Source organism: Pogonomyrmex barbatus, unplaced genomic scaffold (genome assembly GCF_055798465.1).
Source record: "Pogonomyrmex barbatus isolate J1 unplaced genomic scaffold, ASM5579846v1 scaffold10, whole genome shotgun sequence".
NCBI lineage: Eukaryota > Metazoa > Arthropoda > Insecta > Hymenoptera > Formicidae > Pogonomyrmex > Pogonomyrmex barbatus.
Window position 1 is genome coordinate 8,050,944 of NW_028297099.1, and position 21,496 is coordinate 8,072,439.

A 21,496-nucleotide genomic window follows, 5' to 3' on the forward strand; every position below is an offset into this window, starting at 1 on the left:
TTTCTATCCACAGCAGAGACCAAATCGGTATTCAATTCAAATAGATTAATAAATAGAATTGTGCTTATACTAAATTTCTTTTCAAATTTATTTATATCTTTTCTTTTAGCAAAAAATTAAACAATCAATGTTATATTAAAAGTACATCGCAACCACATAATGTCAAAGCAGTTGCAGATAATATGTTTCTTGTTCGCTTCTACTAAAACAGTGATGTGAGTTAAAACTGGCAATACCAGGTCATCTTCTTCTTCTTCTTCTAACGCTTCGTGTATCAAGAAAAATTTCTCCTTAATACAATCTACTGACGGGGACACATCAGATTTGCTACAAATAAATAGTGTAATCTTTTCCTTCAGGAATTCCGACTGTATTAAATCTGATCTGATTTTCTCATTCATCAATGAATCGGTTGCTTTCTTCATCAGGTATAAAGCCTGTTTACAATATTGTTGAGAGGATATCCTTTTAATACTCGTAACCAGAATGTATCTTTTTGATAAATATCATAATGAATATAACTCGTATCTAATGTCAGAAAACATGTATCTGCCATAATAGTTAGAAGAGTTAGAGATTCCTTTATATCCTCATTTATATCGCGCAGGGCATAATTCCACAATGGAATTACGATACATTCATGTGAAAAAATATCTATCACTTTGTGAAATATGGAGACAAATATCCACCATTCGGTGGAATCTTTCTTTTCCTTCATCCACAACTTCATGATCTCTATCATATATATAATACATACCTGGTATGTATCTGGATTATTATGTTGCAAGCGCAAAAATTCTAAAAGATATTCTATTATCTTCATATACATAGTTCTAGAAGTATCCTTCCTCAGGTAAGCCTGATGCAAACAAAAGAAGTTTTGCATAAATTCCACGCTCAAGTTGACATCAAAGTAAAGTATCATTTGCAGAATGATGATATCACACAGCAGCGAAATTTGCGACGAGCTTCGACAACGATGTGGCGGAAAGATCATCTTTATGTTAGGTAAGCTATTCTTGATTTTAAAATGATCTATTTCACATATCTTGATTTGCTTTTTATATGTGGTTTGATATATTTTACATAGCAACATCTTACAGGACTTGAGTTTATTTTCATCCAATTCCTTCTTAATTATCTCGTAATTGTAAGACATTATCTTTTCACACAGATTGCTTTTATCACCTGTATTTAGTGGCAATATGATACCCGTTGTTAAATATTGCATGTAACGGTCATGTAATTCACTTTTCTCGTTTATCTTGTTTATTTCCATCGTAATCTATTAAAATTATATAAAAATTATTAATAAGTCTACGATATTTTAACGCAGTTCAGTATACTCTTTATTTTCGTGCAATCTTTATTTGTACAAATTCTCAGTTTTATTCTGAAAATGTATAAAAATTTGAAAGCTACAGGAAAGTTTGGTATTTTCAGTTACCAGATATCTACATCATAACAGTTATCTAAGAATATAATTTTAGTTGTAGCAAGGTAATTTTTACTTACTATTATAAATTTAATTCCCTTTCGTGATATTCGTGCAGTTACTTAAGTCTCGAACGACAAGATTAAGATTGTGAGGAATGTTTTGATTTCAAACCTGACCTTGTAATAGGTCAGGGGAACAAAGGAAAGATTTCACTGGGCAATAATGCTGTCTGTCGGTCGTCGAAATAGAAAACAAAAAGCAAAACATGTTATAGAAGATATTAGAAGAAGCACAAAAATATTATTTCTAATGCCACATCATTATTGTCCATTTTCATTAGTGTTTAATTTAGTGATTTTAATTTTTATTTAATTTTTTCTTTGTATTTTTTAATTCTTAATATTAAAGAAAAATTAAAAATTAATTAAATCGAAATTAAAGTTTGTAAGAATTAGACGACCGTAAGCGGTCATGAAAGAGATTCGGAATATACTCAACTAACAGAGAGGAGCCGTCGTGGTCGTGCAGACTAAGTGTCGGATTGGTAGACGAGGGATTCCGAGTTCAAATCCACTCGGTCTCCGGTCAATTTTTTCCGAATCCAATAGATATCTTTCAATTTAATCTATATTAAATTGAATATATGTCGTACTTCCTGCACCTGAATTAAACAAATTTGCAATCACAATAATAGAATGAGAAAAGTGGTGCAAATATTCGAGTGCTTCGAAGTCATATCTTGCGTAAGTAAAAAGATAATATTTACTTACTATTATAAATTTAATTGCTACCTTTCGATATTTATAAATATTTCGATATTTATAAAGTCCATTATTTTTTGAACGACACGACAAGACTGTACGTAACCGATGAATGTTTTGATTTCATCGAACTTGTGATGGGTCAGTGTCGGTCCATAAGTGTCGGTCCACAATAAGTATTTAATCTTTAAGCCATAAGAAATTGACTAATCATAGTCGAGTATTCTTTTCATATTCGATTATAATTGGTCAATTTTTTACTTCTTAAAGCTTAAATCACCTATTGTGGACCGACACTAATAAGTATTTAATCTTTAAGCCGTAAGAAATTGACCAATCATAGTCGATTATTCTTTTCATATTCGATTATAATTGGTCAATTTCTTACTTCTTAAAGCTTAAATCACCTATTGTGGACTGACACTCACAGGAATAAAAGAAAGAAGATTTCACCGTGCAATAACGTTCTCTGTCGGTCGTCGAAATAGAAAACAAAAAGCAAAACAAGTTATAGAAGATATTAGAAGGAGCACAAAAGTATTATTTCTAAATGCCACATTATTGTCCATTTTCATTAGTGACTTTAATTTTTCATTAGTGACTTTAATTTTTGTTTAATTTTCTCTTTATACTTTTTAATATTAAAGAAAAATTAAAAATTAACTAAATCGAAATTAAATTTAATCTACATCAAATTGAATATATTTCGTACTTCCTGCACTTGAAATGAAACAGATTTATAATATTCATAATGGGTAAAACCATCTGATTGTATGTTTTTGATTTTCTATATTAAATGCTTTCAAAAGATGTAATTCGGGCATGCGAAAACTTCAAGCATTTTCAAAGAAATCTCTTGTTTCTTTTCGTGAATTTATTTTGCAAAAAGTATCGTTATATAAAAGATGTGTAATAGAAAACATGAGTTATAAAATTGCGTCAAGGTATATGATTCGTATTTTCATTCCCTAGATTTAAAATTTTGAATAGAGCTTTAAATGCTAAAAGTTTTTTAAGGCTGGTTTTACATTGGGATGAAATAGGAGTAAACGCTATCTTTTTCCGCTCACATGAAAAAACACTTTAGATAAAAAGAGAAAATGGTAGCATTCAAAGATCATATTAAGATGTTTTGAAGTTATATTTTGTGATTCGAATCAGACTTTTAGGTAACCAGAGAGTGTCAATATATATATATATATATAAATATAAGTCCTTAAGTAAGAAAAAAAAAACATTGAAATTTATAGTGATGAGCTCGAAATTCCTTTAAAATATCACAGAAAAAGCAATTGAAACATAATAATTCTTTATTTCATTGAAAATATGTTTATCTTATAAACTTTTAAAAAATTAAAAAAAAACTGTTATTTTAGTATATGTTGACTAGCATATTGCCATATGCAAATTGCAGCGGTAACATGAACATTCAACGATCGCGTTACACCTACTTGTGGTATTTCCACACATTTGTCAAACAGAGGTATGAAGTTTGCTGGTATACCATCCTTCTCGTTTCTACAAAACATCTTTTTTAATTGTAAACATCTTTTATCGTATTAACTTCAAAGTGAAATGTCATTAGTTAATATTTAATTACCCCAAAATGAGAACTGTCTTTTTCTGGAAATGTGTTGTCATCAGATTTACGCTATTGGTTGTTTGTTCAGCACCAATTAACGACCATCCTGCATTTTTTTTGTTCAACAAAAATTTCTGTAACTCATGCGGCTTCACCTAGAGAATATAAAATATCGTATTATATTTTTCTGAACGTTTAATTACAACTAATAAATTTGATAAAGAAAAAATATTTAAAATTTTGGGTTATTTTTGATGTTTTTTAAAAGACGAAAATTATTAAATGATTTAAAAAAGGATGCTTATGCACGTCATAGAAAATCACGTTTAACAATTTTTGAAATTACGAATTTCAAAAAAAGTTATTAAAATACCTGTATCATATTTAACCATTTATCAGCGGATACACTGAGACTCTGAAATTCTTTATCCTTTACGCAATCTACATTTGCGACGACTAGCGCTTTAACTCCAAATATCTCACACGTTCTAGCAATACCGCCTAAATTCGGCGGTCGATCGACAAAGGATGCTACAACTATTAAACCTTCCTGTAATTGTATATTTTGTGTATATATGAACTCTTTCATCATTCCGAAAACATCATCGTTTAAATCTGGAGGCTTTGAAGGATCAATTTTTTTCTGAATATCATACAAACCCTCTAAACAAATCTCGACATTACTTTCACACGATTCACCACGTGCATCACCTGCAAACATAATTATTTTATATTCTATGCAACATATTTATTTTCTTTCTAATTTACCTGTAACCGATTTTGTCAAATAAATAGAAAATTTTGTTTTAGAAAGTAATGAATCAGTATTATAAAGCTGCAGAGGATGTCTGTCACGCTGTTTAAACATCAAATCTTTAAACACATCCGGACTAATCCATTCATCGCAACTCACGTTAGTCAAACGTGGAAATTCGTAATAAATAGCCTACAAAACAATACATTAATATGAAATTGACAAATTAACTCTGTCTTAAGAACAAAACAATGTATGTACCTGCAAGCTGTAATCGTTGATCGGATGAAAGTGGGAAAAATAAAAATCGTCTTGCATCCTGCCTGAATTTTTTATCGAGTTTTCTTGCTGTAAAGTTGCAATTGCTGCTGCCTGATGTATACCTTTGTAGGCCGATATGCTGTCATCGCCGTATGTTGCCTTCATTAATTCGCACAATCGTGTTAAGACGAACTGAATATAAAAAAAAAAAATGAAGGCAAGTGAAAATTATAGGATATATGCAGACATATATGTAGATATGTTTTAATATTTGTTTCGAGACTTTACTTGCCTGATTATAAATGCGCGCATTAAATTGCTGCCCCAAGCAACATTGCACTATGTACGGCAGTGCTGTTTCAATAAAAGTTTTTTGATTATCATTCGAGAGGAGTTTTGAGACGTGATAGACGATGCTTGCCATAGAAATCGTACACCTCGGTCGACTTTCTATACTCTGGAAATATATACACTATCAGATTTAAAGACATTTTTATTTCTATATGATTTTAAAATTCATTTGAATTACTTTCTCAAAAAGTGACCATAGTTCCTTATGCAGATCGTTATTCTTTACCAAGATTCGTATCATCAACCATTCCTGCATCAATTTCACACTAGACTGATTGCTTTCCGTATAAATGAAATCACACAATTTTTTATATACCAGAAAAGTTAATTCCTATAAAGCAGTTCATCATTAATTACGTAATCGAGAAAAAAAAGTAAAATTTAATTTAATAAAAGTTTAGCTTACCGCAGTCAATATTGGTTCTAATATTAATAAAATTTGCATTAGTCTGTGTTTCAATTTATGCAAAATGGAGTCTTTAAAGTATCGCCTGTTTTTGTTCTGTTCCAATGCATTGATTACAATCCGCGTAAATGTTTCTACATACTTTATTTCTGGATGACTAATTATTTTATGTAATAGTATAACCGCCTCTGCTCTAATTGCAATATCGTTATTATTATCTCTATTAACAGAACATCAATGTACCACTTTGAACATTTTAATAATGACTATATATTAAAATTTTTCAATATGAATACCAAATAAGGTATCGATAAATAGATATTTACATCGTGAAGATATGTTCGGGATAATAATGGCTCAGGTGCTTAATAATAAACAAATGAGCGTTAGTCTCAATTTTCTTATCACGCCGATATACAGAACCATGAAGGAGACAATTTACTAATAGCGCTTCTAATTTCATTATATTTTCTACTTTTAAATCTTGCATTTCAGAAAGTATTATCCTTTTAAATCTCGGTGTATTCTCTCCTTCGTTCAGTAATTTAACAATATACTACAAAGCAAAATGGATTCATATGATCAATATTTTGAAAATATCAATATATTATATATGTTTCAAATAAATTTCTGACTTACTCCTTTCACGAATTCTACAGCATTAGGTAAACGCAAAAATTTATTACTTATAATTACTCCCACGAGTTCCTCCATTGCTGTCCAGAAGATATTATTCTTCTTACTGTCCATGATACATGTAAAGCCCAAATTGAAAATATATTCAAAAGTTTTTCTATTGTTTATATATTCATTATTCTCTTCGCATATAAACTTATAATTTATCATTCTTAGTATTAATATAATTTCAGGTACATTTTTTGGTAGACCTAACTCAAGAAACTGTTGCAGATTAGATAGCAACGTACTAACAGGAATCCCCAATGTCTCTAGAGAATCATAAACATTATTTACGAGATATTGAGATATAAGTTTCGAAAGGAGCAAGAAATATTCCGATGCAATTTTTCCTCTTAAATTTCTCATGTCGGTATCTTGCTGAATGTTCATTGATGACGTATGTAAAATATCTTTCATATAATTATCCCAAGAGTTTCCGAGTATTTTCTGAGAGATATACAAGACGTGCAATCCATACAAATATTGCATATTTAGATTATGTTTTAAATCGTTTACTAAATTTATACTTTCCTTTTGCAATCTTTCTACATAAATGTGTGCATCCTTCTCCGACATGAAAAAAGATGCTTTATAGATATGAAAGGATACAATAATTGTGTATCTTGTGTAATCTTCATATGTTAGCTCCGTGGACATCTTTCTTATATTCTTAATTAAAAAATTAAACGTATTTTTTATATGTAATGATATGAATTTCGTTATGTTGTCATTACAATTTTCCATGTCATGGCCTATTAAATGGGATATGAATTCTACTGCATTGATACTTGAAGGGATATCAGCGTAAGGCCTCACAGTGATACTGTTCAAAATGTTCAGCCAATTGTTCAACGCTTTCGCGGCGGGACATTCCTTATGCGAAAATATAAACTTTGCATCATGTAACAAACACACTAGCATCGCAAACGTCTTAAGATTTACCCCTGGATTAGCTTCTACGTGCAAATATTGCATGCAAGTATCTTCCACGAAAGTTATTGCATTTTTCTTTGACAAAATTCTTGACAACCACGCCGTAATAATGTTCCAAGGAATTGTGTTTCTGTTGAGACTTTTTCTAAAGGAAAACGCAGCTAGAACGTTAGCGAGCAATGATAAGTCGTCTATTTGTTGTACATAATTGGGGATCACTTGCAACAGTTCAATTTGGGATGTGGTACGTAGAATATAGGAATGCATGCTCAGATTTGTTTGAACTAACGATTTAATGGCATCCAACTCAGCGGTTTGCCATGTACAATGCTGTTTCTGTTTTGATGAAGCGATTCGTAACGCATATATTATATAAAATATGGCTACGGGACCCCAGACTATTTCATTGATTCTCTTAAGAAATTTGTTGAGTAGATCACTTTTTTGTGCTCGTTCAAAAAATTCCGAGAGCTCTCTCACAATTCCTGGGTATTTTTCATCGGTCTGACATTCGTAAAGGAAAGTGTTGTTCAGCATACTTATAAAGAGCTTGAGAAATTGATCGTTGAATACAGTCTCATCTAATTTACAAACGTACGATATACCCCATTTTACAATACGATTGTTCTCGTGCAGTAGGATTTTTTCAAAAATGCATTGCAGCCACACAATGTCGAAGCAATTACAGACTTTGTGCTCTTTGTTCGCTTCTACTAGAACAGTCATGTGAGTTAAAGCTGGCATTACTAAATGATCCTGTTTTTCTTCTAATACTTCATACAACAGATAGAATTTTTCTTTAATATTATCCACTAAGAACGTATCAGATTCGATACAAATAAATGGTGTAATTTCTTCCTTTATATATTGCAATTTTATTAACTTTGATCTGATGTTTTCACTCATAGAATTGATTGCTTTCTTCATCACATATAAAGCTTGCTTGCGATATTGTTGCAAAGATGATCGTAATCCCTTTAATATTAATAACCAGAATGTATTTTTACAATAAATATCACGATGGATATAATTCATCGAATTTGATGGTAATAAACATGTGTCTGCCATAATACTGAGAACAGTAAGAGATTCCTTTAAATCATCTATATTACACAGAACATAATCCCACAGTGGAAACACCATATACTCAGATGGAAAAATGTCTACCAATTTCGGAAGTATTGAAGCAAATGTTCTCCATTCGGAATCTTTATTTGTATTCATCCATGACTTCATAATCTCCAGATATATAGGAATAAGATCACATATATCCGGATTAGGATTAGGTTGCAAGCGAAAAATTTCTATAAGGTGTCCCAATACCTCCATATACATATTTTTAGAATCATTGTTTACAAAATAAGTTTCATACAAATAAAGGAAGTTCTTCACATATTGCATACTGAAGTTGTTATCAAAGTAGAGTACTATTTGCAGAATGATTATGTCACACAGCAGCGAAACTTGCAATGAGTTTCGTAAATAATTTGATGGAAAGATCATCTTGATGTTAGGAATGCAGAGATCATTTATGTTACCAGATATCTCTACATACTTTTTGGTAATTTGGCTACTATGCATGGTTTGATATTCATAACATAATATCATCTTACAGAGCTTGAGTTTATTCATATCCAATTCCTCCTTGATCATCTCGTAAGTACAAGATTGTATCACATGATATATATCACTTTTGCATCTGTCAGCTGCACTTGATAAAAGCGTGAAATCCACTGTCGAAAATTGCATATAATGATCATGCAATTCATTCATCTTGTTTATCTTGTTTGTTTCCATCACAATCGATTTAAATTATATAGTAATTACAATAATTATTGAGAGGTTTATTTATTTCTTAACGTACAGAGTACTTTTCCGTGTTGACATTATTCGCAAAAATTTTTGATGTTATTCTGAAAATATATACAAATTTTAAAAATACAGGAAGTCTCATATTTTCAAATTCAAAAATTATATTACTAAAAAGTTATAAACAAATATTATATTTCCAATTGTAAAAATATAATTTCTTTTATTTTAAATTTAATTGTTACCTTTCGCTGAGTGTTATTCGTGAAGTTTGTTACTTAAATTTCAAACGACGAGACAACACATGGTCAACGAATAATCACACGAATGTTTTGATTTGACTGAATGTGTTATACAGGAGAAAAAAAATCTCACCGTGCGATAACGCCCTCTCGCCAATTGTTGTAGAAGCGGGAAACAAGACAAGTTACAGATGGTAATAGAAGGAACATAAAAGTTCCATTCCTTGTAACCACACTGTTGTCCATTTTTATGGAAATTTATTGATTTTAATTCTAGTTTAACTTACTCGTTATACTTTCTAATTCTTAATATTAAAAAAAAATAAATTAAATTGAGATTAAAGTTAATCTACATTAAACTGAATATATATCGTATTTTCTATATTTGAAATGAAACAGCTTTATAGATGAGTATAATGGGATAGAAAAAGACGAATGGTACAAAACATTCGAAAATCAAATTAAAAGTATCTCGAAATCACGTATCTTGTGATTCGAATCTGACTTTGAAGTAATTCTGAAGGTAATTGAGGAGTGTCGATATATCGACTATAAATTTGTTGTTGCTTACATAAATATTTGAATAATACATTATGAAATGCCTTTTTTATTGTACACATGTTTCGTAAGTAAATACACATACTTATGCATAATATATCTATATTGTCGCAAAATTATTTGTTTTTTTCTATAATTACCATTTATTTAATAATCGAACGCGGACAGCAATTATATAGCTATAAAAAGCTATAAAAAGAGAATAGCTTTAAAGAATAGCTTTAAAAAAAAATAAAAATAATTTTAAATAAAATTAAATATTACCAATATTACTTGTAAATATATGTATATATGTATATATGTAACATGTATATAATACATGTTTATTGTCTATCTCTATTAATGTAGTTTTAATTTCTACTAATCATTAATTTCTTTTTAACTACTAAAATTAGAAAGAAATGAAGAATAAATTAAATCTCGATTAAAATTGATTAAAATTAATCTACGTTAGTATAAATGGACATAAGAAACATTCTCTCCCTCTCTCTCTCTCTCTCTCTCGCTCGCTCCATCCCTCTCTCTCTCTTTAAAGTAAATTGAACTTTGTTATTTGAAGTCTATAAATTTTTTTTACATTGAATCATCAATTTTTCTTTGATTATGTCGATTGTCAAAGAGAAATCAGTATTTTATTGCGTGATTCTAACTTTTCATATTAAAAAAAGATATTAATTCGTCGAAATGAGATCAGCTTCAAATTAATTCAGACGAAATTGCACCATCCGCATGCTATTAGTTCCGCCAGTTGAATTGCAGTTAATCTATCAATCTCATCGTGAAGTTTCCTGAAGATTTCTCGTACCGTTTCCCAATTAGAAGATTTTTTTTCTGAAGATGCACAAGTCGCAGTTTTCTTTTTAAAGATACAATTCGGAGATACATTTCTCAAGGATGAGCTGAAAGCAACGACTCATCTACTCGGCCGACATTTCTACTCCTAATGATAAAGTTATCTCTGCGTGATATAATGCGTGATATAATCTTTATGATTAGAGATACGATCCCTCCCTCTCGCTCCTCTTAGATCGCAGCACACAGCCCTGAGATGTGCGCAGGGAGATAAAAGCGCGCTCACGCAAACTAAATTAGAGAGAGAATAAAATTAGTCGAAGCCGAGGAGAAAAACCGGGCATCGATCCAACCGCGTTGCGATATTTGTCGTGACGTGATTTCTTATACAGATCGGAGCCAATAGAGAGAAAACGCGAATGGCAAAACGTGCGAGAGGCGAGAATGAGGCAGGAAGCGCATCTTGAAGAAAACTTGCATCTTGCTCTCCAGCATGAGAATTCCTCTCTCGTGGTTTCGTTCTAGAAAAAGGCTCGCGATCCTTCCCGTGAACGCGCGGCTCGCACTCGATAATTGGAAAAAAGTAAATTATTAGCGAGTGACACGCGCGACGACTCCAGCTAAATTGCACGTTCAGGCACGCGGATGTGGCTTGATACGTAATAATCCGAGCCTAAGTAATCCTTAGCCACGAAAATAACGCGCACGAAACGCGCGATGATTATTCAAGGACATCACGCCGATGTTGCATCACGCTATGCACATGTGAATTCGATTTGCCTGAGAGAAAGCTGCATCCTGCGCGCACGGTATAAAAATAAAGAAAATAGAAATTAATTTGTAAGGATAAATATATTTCTGTTATTCTTATAATTTATATTTTTTTCTGAGTACCAAGGCGAATCTTTTGAAAGAACAACTCGGTTGCTTCTCATCTTAACCTAATAAATATGTAATATTCATTGAAACTTTAACGTTAATAATGCACTATATGATAGAAACCTGTAGTGTTCTAAACGTATATTCATAATGCAAATGCTCGAGAACTTCAAAGATTTTAATTAAAAGTGTCAAAGGTTAAAAGTGTTAAAATTCACAGGAAGCAAGAATAAAGAACAATAAATTTAAATATTTAATTTTAAATATTTGATTCTTGAATCGAATTGAATCTCATTTCCTTCTTCGAATCCGATTCAAATAAAAATTCTGTTCTAATTTATTTTTATCTTATTTAAAAAAATAGCTGCAATGTTTTTCTTAATAGGAAAACAATTTTCATACAATTTATAAAATAATTAAAATATGGGATTCGTATTTGAACTTCCTAGATTTGAAATTCCGAATAATTCAGATCCAGAATTATAGAGATTCCAATCTGAATTGCATCGAATTTTTACCTGCATTCGAATAGATTTTTAATATAATCTATGTTTTTTTAGTGCTTAATGAAGAAATATCAAGATGTTCTTTCATTGTTCTTTCATTGTTCGAAAATAATTTTCTGCTCTTAATTCCTTACATTCCAGCTCTGAGGCACAGCAAGCAATTCGAATGTTAAAATTTTACGGCGATTTCAATCGAAAGTTTTAAAGACCAGTTAACGTCCAATGATTTGTTTCCAAAAAAGAGATCTCAAGATTGCATCGATGAAGGGAAAAATAAAAAAATACAGTGAAAAATATAATATGAGGCTAAGCATACATCCACAAGATAACGTATAATGCAAATTCTTTTGTTGTTTCTTTCACTGAAAATACTTTGACTATGTTCAGATTTAATAAGGGATAAGGAACTAAATATAGGAATAAATAGGAATTTTCTTTTATTATCTCCCAAGTAAATTTACTATCTGTCTAACTATAAAACAATAAGTAAATCTTATGAAGCTATACAGTGACTCGTAGATATTTCCTCATTAGTCAATATCTTCATTGTTCAAATTCAAGTTAGGTTGAATATTTATGAATATTGGGATTTTAATAAATTAATAAACAATTAGATTTTACTTACATTACTAAAATCCCAGTATTTAGATTACAAACATCCCCACATTGGGATGAGTTTGCGTTAACGAATTGATTAGTAACTGAATAATGATTAGTTGAATTTTGTCCTGAGATCAATAGATTCATAATTCGTTTTAATCTATGTTCATTGGTTTTATCACTAAGAAGATTTACTGCTAATGTTTGTAAATTTACTTGGGAGATAATAAAAGAAAATTCCTACTTATTCCTATATTTAGCTCCTTATTCCTTATTAAATCTGAACACAGTCAAAGTGTCTTCAGTGAAAGAAACAACAAAAGAATTCGCATTATACTTGTTATCTTGTGGATCGAACGAATGAATGGAGCATGGATAATTTGGTTACTTCAATCCTAGATTGCGTTCGGAAATAATCGAAATACCACCTAAATGATTCCATATATCATTTTATCCTTGTTGTTGATTGAATGTTAAACAAAGATAAAATGATGCACAGGACAATCGGGTGATATTTCTGAACATAGCTCTAAGAAAGTAAACCGAGTATAAATCACTGTGCACAAGAGAAATATTCGTCATTCAAACTACTTCCCCGTTTCTCTTCCCCGCTAGCGGACCGCTCACCCACGCGCGCATGCGCGTCTCCGTACCGCATAGGAAGGGCCGACGATACGTCATCGCACACGCCGCGAGTGCACATCGTCAGCTGGTCGCGGTCGCGGTACAGGACGTGACGCGGATCATCGGCTGTGTGTGTGTGTGTGTGTGTGTGTGTGAGGAAGACCGACCGAGACGAATTGGAGATTCGCGGGGGTGCGTTATATAAGAAAAGCGCGGGCTGGCGCGATGTGAAGTGTGTGCGCGTCGCCTCGCGATCGAGACATTTCGCGTCCCGTCGCGTCGCGTCGCGTCGCGTCGCGTCTCGTCTCGTAGCGTCTCGTAGCGTCTCGTAGCGTCGCGACGCGACGTTCTCGAATACGCGCAGCGCACATACCCGCCGCGCGCTGACGCACGCACGCGCGAATAGTCGGCCGTCGGTCCCGGTCGGGAAAGCGAGAGATAACGTGCGATAGCCGTTCCCAGCGAAATCGCGAGGACGGTCGTGGAAGAGACGGGAGACTCATCGAAGTGTCTTTGTTCGCCGCATTGTCTTGTCTCCGCGTTGTCTCTTTCTCTCTTCCTCTCCGCGCTCCTTGCGCCTTCCCACGCGCTCGTGCAAAGTTCATCCCCGCCGGTCGCTTACGTACTCGTGCCAAACCGCGCGTCGACGGGGGTGACGATAAGAGGCTCCGCGATAAGAGATCGCGTCTGTCGTATTCTCGCGAGCGTCGCCCACGCGCGATTTACAGAATCTCAGTGTCGTCTCCCGTGACTCGCGCGTGTTAGTAAGCAGACAGCTCCTGTTTAATCACTTTGACAGTTCGACGAGATGTCCGGCTATCCGACCGAGGTCGATCCGTTCAGCGAGACGTCGCTGGAGATGCCTATGGAACAAGAATCCTACGAAGGTACGACTACGAAAAACGCTCCCCCCCTCCCCCCCTCTGCAATCCCCTAAGAAGCGGCCGTTGGAATGACGTTGTTATAACGCCGTTATCGGCCGCTATTATTCGATATGCCGCCCCTGCCGGTGATGTCAGATTATTGTTAACGTTAGTCGTTATCAATAGCGCGAATAGGTACGAATGTTTGAATGTTCAAGATCCTTGAGAGCTCGTTGAGCGTAAAATCACACGGTTGATCGAACACGCGAGGCGAATTTTTTTTCTGTTGGATTTTACGGCCTTCTAATCTATTTGCATTATCCGAAGGATTTGTTTATCTAGATCTCTAGATTAGATTTACTACGATGACGCATAGTTCTCTTTCACAGAAATAATTTATAAATCATAATTTATATATCAAGATTTGTATGAGGAAAAATTTTTATTATGTAGATTAAAACACAGGATTCTTACGCGTTAATGAATGCCTTTCTGAGGCGCGCGTGAAGGATGAGGTGTCTAATGATTTCATTTAAGTCCCACACAAAGATGACCAAGTGAAAAAAGTTCAAAGAATAAAATGTAAACAATAATGCTGCATTTATTTATCTAGATTTGTCAAAGATAACACGTTTATCTTTTTAAAAAATAATTTACAAAGATTTCAAGTGGAGAGCGGTATAAAGTTTTATGTAGGCGTTTAAAAACAAAACTTATTTTTTATGTATTCACGAATTTATTTTTTGAAGCATATTAACGAAAGTGTATAAATAAGTCTAATGTTTTTCTCTTTTACTGTATAAAGATCCATGCACGATAAAAAATAGTCTATTAGCACTACCGCTTATTAACTAATGCACTCTAAGGATATATAATATAAAATGACTTAATTTTTGTTTTATGTATAGGTGATGATGAAGCGACATTAGAAGAAAGTCCAAAGAACGACGTGGAAATTAATGCTGTGATCGAGACAGCTTACGCAGAACCTTTGATCCCAGAAGAAATACGATGGTTTTACAAAGACGGTGTTGACAAAAGATGGAAAGAATTTTGCGGATACGATAGCATAAAAATCGAGAAAATTTATCAGGAACGTCATAGCTTAATTAGCCAAAGTAACGATGGCACGAACGGTTTGCCACCTGCTGAGAAAATTGTAGTTAGAGGTGGCATGTACGATGTCGAAATTGATAATATGAAATGCGTTTCGATATATTGGCCAGGTGAATATCACGTATTTTATCTTCCTTTTACTTTTACCTTGTTGTTATTCTCATCGTCTCATATATCTTTGTCGCGTATCTTTCTTTTTCCTTTCTTCAATTGCAATCTGCCTCGATTGACGATTGATACTAATAAACCGCGGATCAGAAGAGTCGACGCAGATATACGTCTGAATATCTTAATAATGATTTAAATGCATGTTTAGATTTCTATATTTTTCTCGTTTGAGTGCGTGATGCCTGCCTTTATACTGCAGAGATTACTTTGTCCTTGAGGCTATTATAGCCAATTCGTATTGACTGTGTCTATTACGACTTGCAACATGTGCGAAACAAATATAATGCAGGCAATAGATTCCATCACTGTAATAAAGAGTTCATTCAGGGCATTTTGATGAAATATATATTATCACTTAATGCATTTCGCATACAATTGTAATATGTTTAAATTATTGCGAATAGATTATTTCGCATTTTTTCTTTATTACATGTTTAAAGTTAAAGTCGATGAATGAAACAAAAATTTGTTTATGATGACGAAGGTAGAGACTTGAACTCTTGCACTTTTCTGACGAAGTTGAATTTATTAAAATTCATTTATGTTAATTACACGAATATGCAAGATATGTGCCAACGGACAAATACAATAAAATACAAATATATAAATTTTGATTGAAGGTGAGGAATGGGAAATTATGAGGGGTACATGGTATTACGATGGCAGCTGGATCCCATTGGAAACGGAACATTCCAAAGTAATAGAGGAAGTGCATCTTAAATTATTCCAAAAGGAAAGCAACAATCAAAGTATCACTCCATGCGAAACAAATGCTCCTCAGTCTTGTAAAGGTACTTTTTCCTTCCTCTTTTTATTCCTTCAATTTTATTGAACTTGCATAATACATTGTATTTCATTGTACTAAAAATTTCCTTATTGTTTTCAGTGTTACATACCGAACAATTTCCCGAATTTCACGTCGACTGGCATTCGATTAATGACGTAACATTATACAGCGAATATACGCCTACTAAACTGATGCGTAGCGTTACATCAAAATTAGGTTTTGCTAAAAGTAAGTTTGGGATTAGACATAATAAAAATATTGAATATCATTCTTACGTAAAAACATTGTTTTCAATTTTAAATTCACAGCAACAGGTTATCGCTTGAAAAGGGGTTACAAAATGCGTGCAAGTACGGAAGATAAGCCGCGCGATATCGATCATCTAGTGTTTGTTGTTCATGGAATAGGACAAAAGCGTGATACAGAGAAAATCATACGTAACACCACATGGTACATAGAATAATAACCATAGAATAATAATTTTCATATAATACAATATTTTTTATATAATAATATGTTGTTTCTAAATGACGAATGAATTAACAGTTTCAGGGATTGCGTGGATTGGCTCAAGCAAAAATATTTTCCGAATTCTAAACATAGAGTAGAATTCTTTGCAGTCGAATGGCGATCATCATTAAAGTTAGACGGAGGTAAAATAGAAACTTTGCATCACGAGAAAGCACTTTGTATTTTATTTACCAAACGTGTAATCTTTTTTAGATATAGTAGATGCAATTACGCCTTATAGTGTATTAAGCATACGTCATTTGTTAAACACGTCAGCAATGGATATTTTGTATTATACAAGTCCTCTGTATGGCGCTGAAGTGCGTGCTGGCTTACAAAAGGAACTGAATAGATTGTACTTCATGTTCGCGAGTCGGCATCCCGGCTGGCAAGGAAAAGTCTCAATCTTGGCGCATTCTTTGGGATGCGTCATTGTATACGATATAGTTACAGGTTGGATGGGACCTGACACGCGGCTCTCATGTCCCCAGGCACAAGAAGTTTTATTACAAGGATTGCAATTTCCTGTGAGTTATGATTCTCTACAATTAAGCGACATGCAAAGTAAACATCTATAGCTAGAGTAAATTTCAAACTGCGGCTACAGAACGAGTTTACACAAGTCGTCTTCAATTATCGTAAGGATTATACTGAACGGAAATTATTTTCCATTTATAGATAGAGAATTTGTTTTGCTTGGGTTCGCCACTGTCCGTATTCCTGGCGCTGCGCACACGTACTCCATCCAATACGCTAGATGTAATGCCGCAGGGTTTGTGTAAGAGATTTTACAACATATTCCACTGGTCGGATCCAGTGGCTTATAGAATGGAACCACTTTTGGAGAGAGGTTACAGTAAAATCGAGCCAGTTCTGATACCGCCATACGGAGGAGTCGATGGTCAGCAAATGCCACAATCGCCTTCATCGCTGAACAATGTCGATCCGACCTTACCGCCTACAGGTTTGCTTTGATCATTATTTGATTTGTGGTTTGACTTTTACAATGTTTTAAAACTTAGTATATGAAATCTACATTCGTATGACATTTGTTATTATTATTTGAATTCTAGATTTATTTTTTGAAATATTAATTGATATATTAATATATATATAAAATATGTCATATATATATATATATATATATATATATACACATATATATATTAATATATATGTCAATATTTTAAAAAATAAATCTAGAATTAACAATTATCCTGCATATAGATTTCTTATTAATACTTTTATTATTGTATAATTAGTACAAACATCCAGTCCAAACTGATTTAAGTTAAATCGGATAAAATTATCACAATTTGTTTTATAAAGAATTAGTAATATGTTTGTAAAATAGGTGCAAAAATATTTATACCGCTTATAATATTTAACTCTTTTCAAAAAGATATTGACTTTCTCTCTGGAATTATGTGATTTTTAAGTTAAAAGATCTAACTAAAAATATTTAAAATAATGTAATGTAATTATATGTATTAGTGGAAAGTGATGAAAAAGATGACAGTCCGGTAGATAGTCCACCCAATCGTAATTCAGAGAAGGGCTGGAGTCTTTGGGACTTAGTGCGGGGTGGTTGGAACGTTAGAGAAGGTCCGTCTTCGCCGACCCCAGACTCAAATCCACCAATCCGTCCAGGCCAAGGTAATTATATCGAAAATATTACGATGTACATGTTTTCTGCGATTATAAATCATTTATAAATATTTTCTTTTGCGTCGTTAGAATTAGCGCAACGATTGGATTACGTGCTACGTGCAGTTGGTTTAGGAAGGAATTATTTATATACTGTAATAGCGCATACAGGATATTGGAATAACTACGATGTGGCCTATTTCGTATTAACGAGACTCATCCCGACGTTAGAAACATGATGGCGGTTTAAACAGTTTAGCGCGGAATCTCAATGGTTTCTGCTAAAATGCTCTAGTCCATTGTAGGCCTTTTTTAGAACGTGATATCGCATATAGGCCTACCACCAAAACAATCTGTGATAACGGAAAAACGATACAATAATGTTGCAAATTCTATGAAAATTGATCATTTTATATTGTTCGTATTATTTGGTAATCGTTTCACATCGAATTACACGAACGTGTTGTCTTTGCTCGTTTTGAAAAGTAACTTGTTTATACCAAACATGTTAGGTAATCGATATTTGTACATAGCATAATAAACTGTATTATAGGAACGCGCAGGAAAGGAAATTATAAGTTTCATGAGAATTATGTTACCATCTAATAAATATAGTTTATAAATATGCGAACTATTTATTAAGTACGATACTTTGTAAACTCTCTATGGCTTGTTACGACTCGGCAGTTGTTTTCGAATAGTTTATCGGCAACTGATGTACTCCGTTGATTGCCTTTGTTGTATATAAATAATATATATAACATTTTAAAATTGGCACTAGATGTGCTAAATATGTTATTGATCTTACGATGGAGTAAAGTAAGGTAATGTGATGCTTACGAATTTTTCTTACATAGATATTCGTCGTTAATCGATTAACAAGTACACATTCGGAAGTATTCGTATAACTCAAGTATTCGAATAATGCAGAAACATGAGACACCATACATTATAATATTTTAAATAATATATAATTTATTAAGATACGCTTTACTTATAAATATTGGGGCAATGTTATATCTCTCTTTGTACCTTATCTTTAATTTAATAACAATTTTTTTGTTACGTAGATTTTCACATTGTTTTAAAAAGCTTACTCAAGCACAAAGTATTAAATTAAATGTAAATGAATGGAATTGTAAATCTCCAAACATGATTCCAGATCGTAAATTCTCTGTAACAAACTTTTTAAAAATAAAATTTCTATTCTGTAATAGAATCTTTTTAAATTCAATAATATGAAATACCATGAAATAATTGCTTAATTATAATATGTCTCTCGTATGACGAAAGTTTTGCTCCATTTCTTAATATAAATCATTCAATATATTAATAATTTGTGATAATGCAATGTAGCGGACAATATAGTTCAATCTAAAGGACTAAATTTTTTTTATATTGGAATCTATAATTTAGACAAATAGTTTATGCCTATTTTGCCTAATAGTTTAGGCAAAATAATAATTTTTTTATATTTTATGTAAACATATATATTTGTGTGTACATAAATGTAGGTATATATATATATATATATATATATATATATATATATATATATATATACCTTTATAGTTTTATGATCTTTAACAATAGTAAAACATTAATAAAAATATTATTTATTTAAAAATATATGTATATATTACAATTATATTATTTTATCTAATAATATTAAATAAGAGATTCTTTGAGTATATATTATCTAAAAAAGATAAACTTATATAATTTATTTTTTTTAGGTCATATATATAATAATTTATAAAATACAAAAGTATTTTAAGTATAATATAAATGATTTAAACTGATTAAAAATAATATCATTACAATATATACAAATAATATATTATTTCAAATGGCATTGTAATGTAATTGATAGTTTCTAATATATATAGTAAAGTATAATTTGCTATCTTTATATAAAATTGTTCAAAATGTTAAAATTTATTAATATTAATCACCTATTGATATAAAAGTCTTGTTTTTTTTATATATCGGATATGTCATTCCATTTTATATCTTATTTTTTTGAGTTAATCAATGATTGTAATAACTGTAATATAATTTTAATTACCATGAGCTCCAAATATTTGTGATGTAGGATTGTATAATGAATTTCTGGTAAAATAAGACAACTTTTTATTCTTATATTCTCTGCTGAGAAATATATTACATCGAATATATAATGTATGGTAATATGTAATGTATTAACCGTATGTTTTTGCACTATTTTATTATTATTATGTATATATTATGATATGCTTAAAAAATGAGAATAATACCGCTTTATCTTTAATGCATAAAGAGAAAAATACTGTTTATCTCTAAATTGCATTAGATAATTTATCCAAAAACAGATAATTTAATAGCGACAATAACAAAGAAATTTATTATGGAATTTTATTAGAGGATACAGAAAGGAAGAAGATAGAAAGAGAATATATCAAATTTTATATAACATGACACACATCATTATTAATAAGCCTATGGGAACATATATATAATTTTTCTTAATGTAGAAGATATCCATTATGTGATACAAATCAGTTCGTACAAAGCGCCTATGATAGTAGTAATGATATAAAACAAGCAATCTGCCATGATAACAAAATTGTAAGAATTATTGATTATCAAATATTCTTTTGAATTATAATTAGAAACAATATCCCTAGATTTATGTTAGAAGATATGTACAATAGTTGTAATCCATTAACAATTGCGACGATGAATAGAACCAAAGAATCTTGTCATCATTTTCACAATCATCGGTTTATATAATATAATAAAATTAAATATTATCTCTGACGATATGAAAGAATTTAATAATTTTGATTATACAAATTTCCGCAGATGTAATTTGAAACTAGGTGAAAAATGTCAAGATAACAGATATCATATCATAGCGTTTATTATATTACACATGTTTTCGTGCTTATTTCTATCGCATTTTGCTGAGAGAAATCCAGGGTCATCTATAATTATAAAAATTGATATACTTATAAAAATAGTTTGATATCTTCGGTCAAGGGCATGCATGTAGAAAATAACATGTTTATGACATTGATTGATGAAATTTATGTTTTATACTACACCCATACAATCACAACTCCGGTGTATCACATTTTTTCCGAGATAATGAAAAAATGACTTTTATATCCGTTCTTCATGTTGCCTTATGTAATCTGAGAACATTTTTAAAATAAATATATTACAAAAAGCATTCTCTCTATTCTTTTT

The 21,496-nt window shown here is 31.8% G+C and overlaps 2 protein-coding genes across 6 annotated transcripts; one reads left to right on the forward strand and one right to left on the reverse strand.

The window, feature by feature from the left end:
- Nucleotides 1-64: 64 nt before the first annotated feature.
- Nucleotides 65-9,354, reverse strand: LOC105423114 (tRNA (guanosine(18)-2'-O)-methyltransferase TARBP1). Of its 5 annotated transcripts, none has more exons than XM_089070407.1 (13): nucleotides 9,219-9,354; nucleotides 6,193-9,077; nucleotides 5,880-6,109; nucleotides 5,554-5,773; nucleotides 5,326-5,478; nucleotides 5,089-5,253; nucleotides 4,797-4,988; nucleotides 4,550-4,727; nucleotides 4,155-4,492; nucleotides 3,800-3,936; nucleotides 2,209-3,717; nucleotides 1,516-2,099; nucleotides 65-1,285 (listed from the first exon to the last, which is right to left on the reverse strand). In XM_089070407.1, exons 2-11 carry the CDS (start codon nucleotides 8,959-8,961, stop codon nucleotides 3,567-3,569), a joined length of 4,533 nt encoding a protein of 1,510 aa, XP_088926533.1. In that variant the 5' UTR covers nucleotides 8,962-9,077; nucleotides 9,219-9,354; the 3' UTR covers nucleotides 65-1,285; nucleotides 1,516-2,099; nucleotides 2,209-3,566. The 5 variants fall into 5 exon arrangements, with proteins under 5 accessions (XP_088926533.1, XP_088926536.1, XP_088926532.1 ...); XM_089070410.1 differs by lacking the exon at nucleotides 2,209-3,717 and having other exon boundaries at nucleotides 1,516-1,667; nucleotides 1,941-2,099; nucleotides 5,089-5,268; XM_089070406.1 differs by having other exon boundaries at nucleotides 5,089-5,268.
- A 3,843-nt stretch (nucleotides 9,355-13,197) lies between these two features.
- On the forward strand, nucleotides 13,198-21,479 carry LOC105423097 (phospholipase DDHD1). Its single transcript, XM_011632739.3, has 10 exons — nucleotides 13,198-14,061; nucleotides 14,946-15,263; nucleotides 15,942-16,112; nucleotides 16,208-16,336; nucleotides 16,417-16,558; nucleotides 16,655-16,761; nucleotides 16,832-17,145; nucleotides 17,297-17,582; nucleotides 18,113-18,274; nucleotides 18,356-21,479. The coding sequence occupies exons 1-10, from the start codon at nucleotides 13,983-13,985 to the stop codon at nucleotides 18,502-18,504; spliced, it is 1,857 nt and encodes a 618-aa protein (XP_011631041.2). The 5' UTR covers nucleotides 13,198-13,982; the 3' UTR covers nucleotides 18,505-21,479.
- The last annotated feature ends 17 nt before the right edge of the window (nucleotides 21,480-21,496 follow it).

Excerpts from the sequence above, each read along its gene's own strand:
- LOC105423097 (XM_011632739.3), top strand. The coding sequence starts at position 13,983 with ATGTCCGGCTATCCGACCGAGGTCGATCCGTTCAGCGAGACGTCGCTG. Across the intron at positions 16,337-16,416 it reads AAAATTAGGTTTTGCTAAAA|CAACAGGTTATCGCTTGAAA; the intron begins GTAAGTTTGGGA and ends TTAAATTCACAG. Across the intron at positions 18,275-18,355 it reads ACCAATCCGTCCAGGCCAAG|AATTAGCGCAACGATTGGAT; the intron begins GTAATTATATCG and ends TTGCGTCGTTAG.
- LOC105423114 (XM_089070406.1), bottom strand. The coding sequence starts at position 8,961 with ATGGAAACAAACAAGATAAACAAGATGAATGAATTGCATGATCATTAT. Across the intron at positions 4,989-5,088 it reads ATGCGCGCATTTATAATCAG|TTCGTCTTAACACGATTGTG; the intron begins GCAAGTAAAGTC and ends TTTTATATTCAG. Across the intron at positions 3,718-3,799 it reads AAGACAGTTCTCATTTTGGG|AAACGAGAAGGATGGTATAC; the intron begins GTAATTAAATAT and ends GATGTTTTGTAG.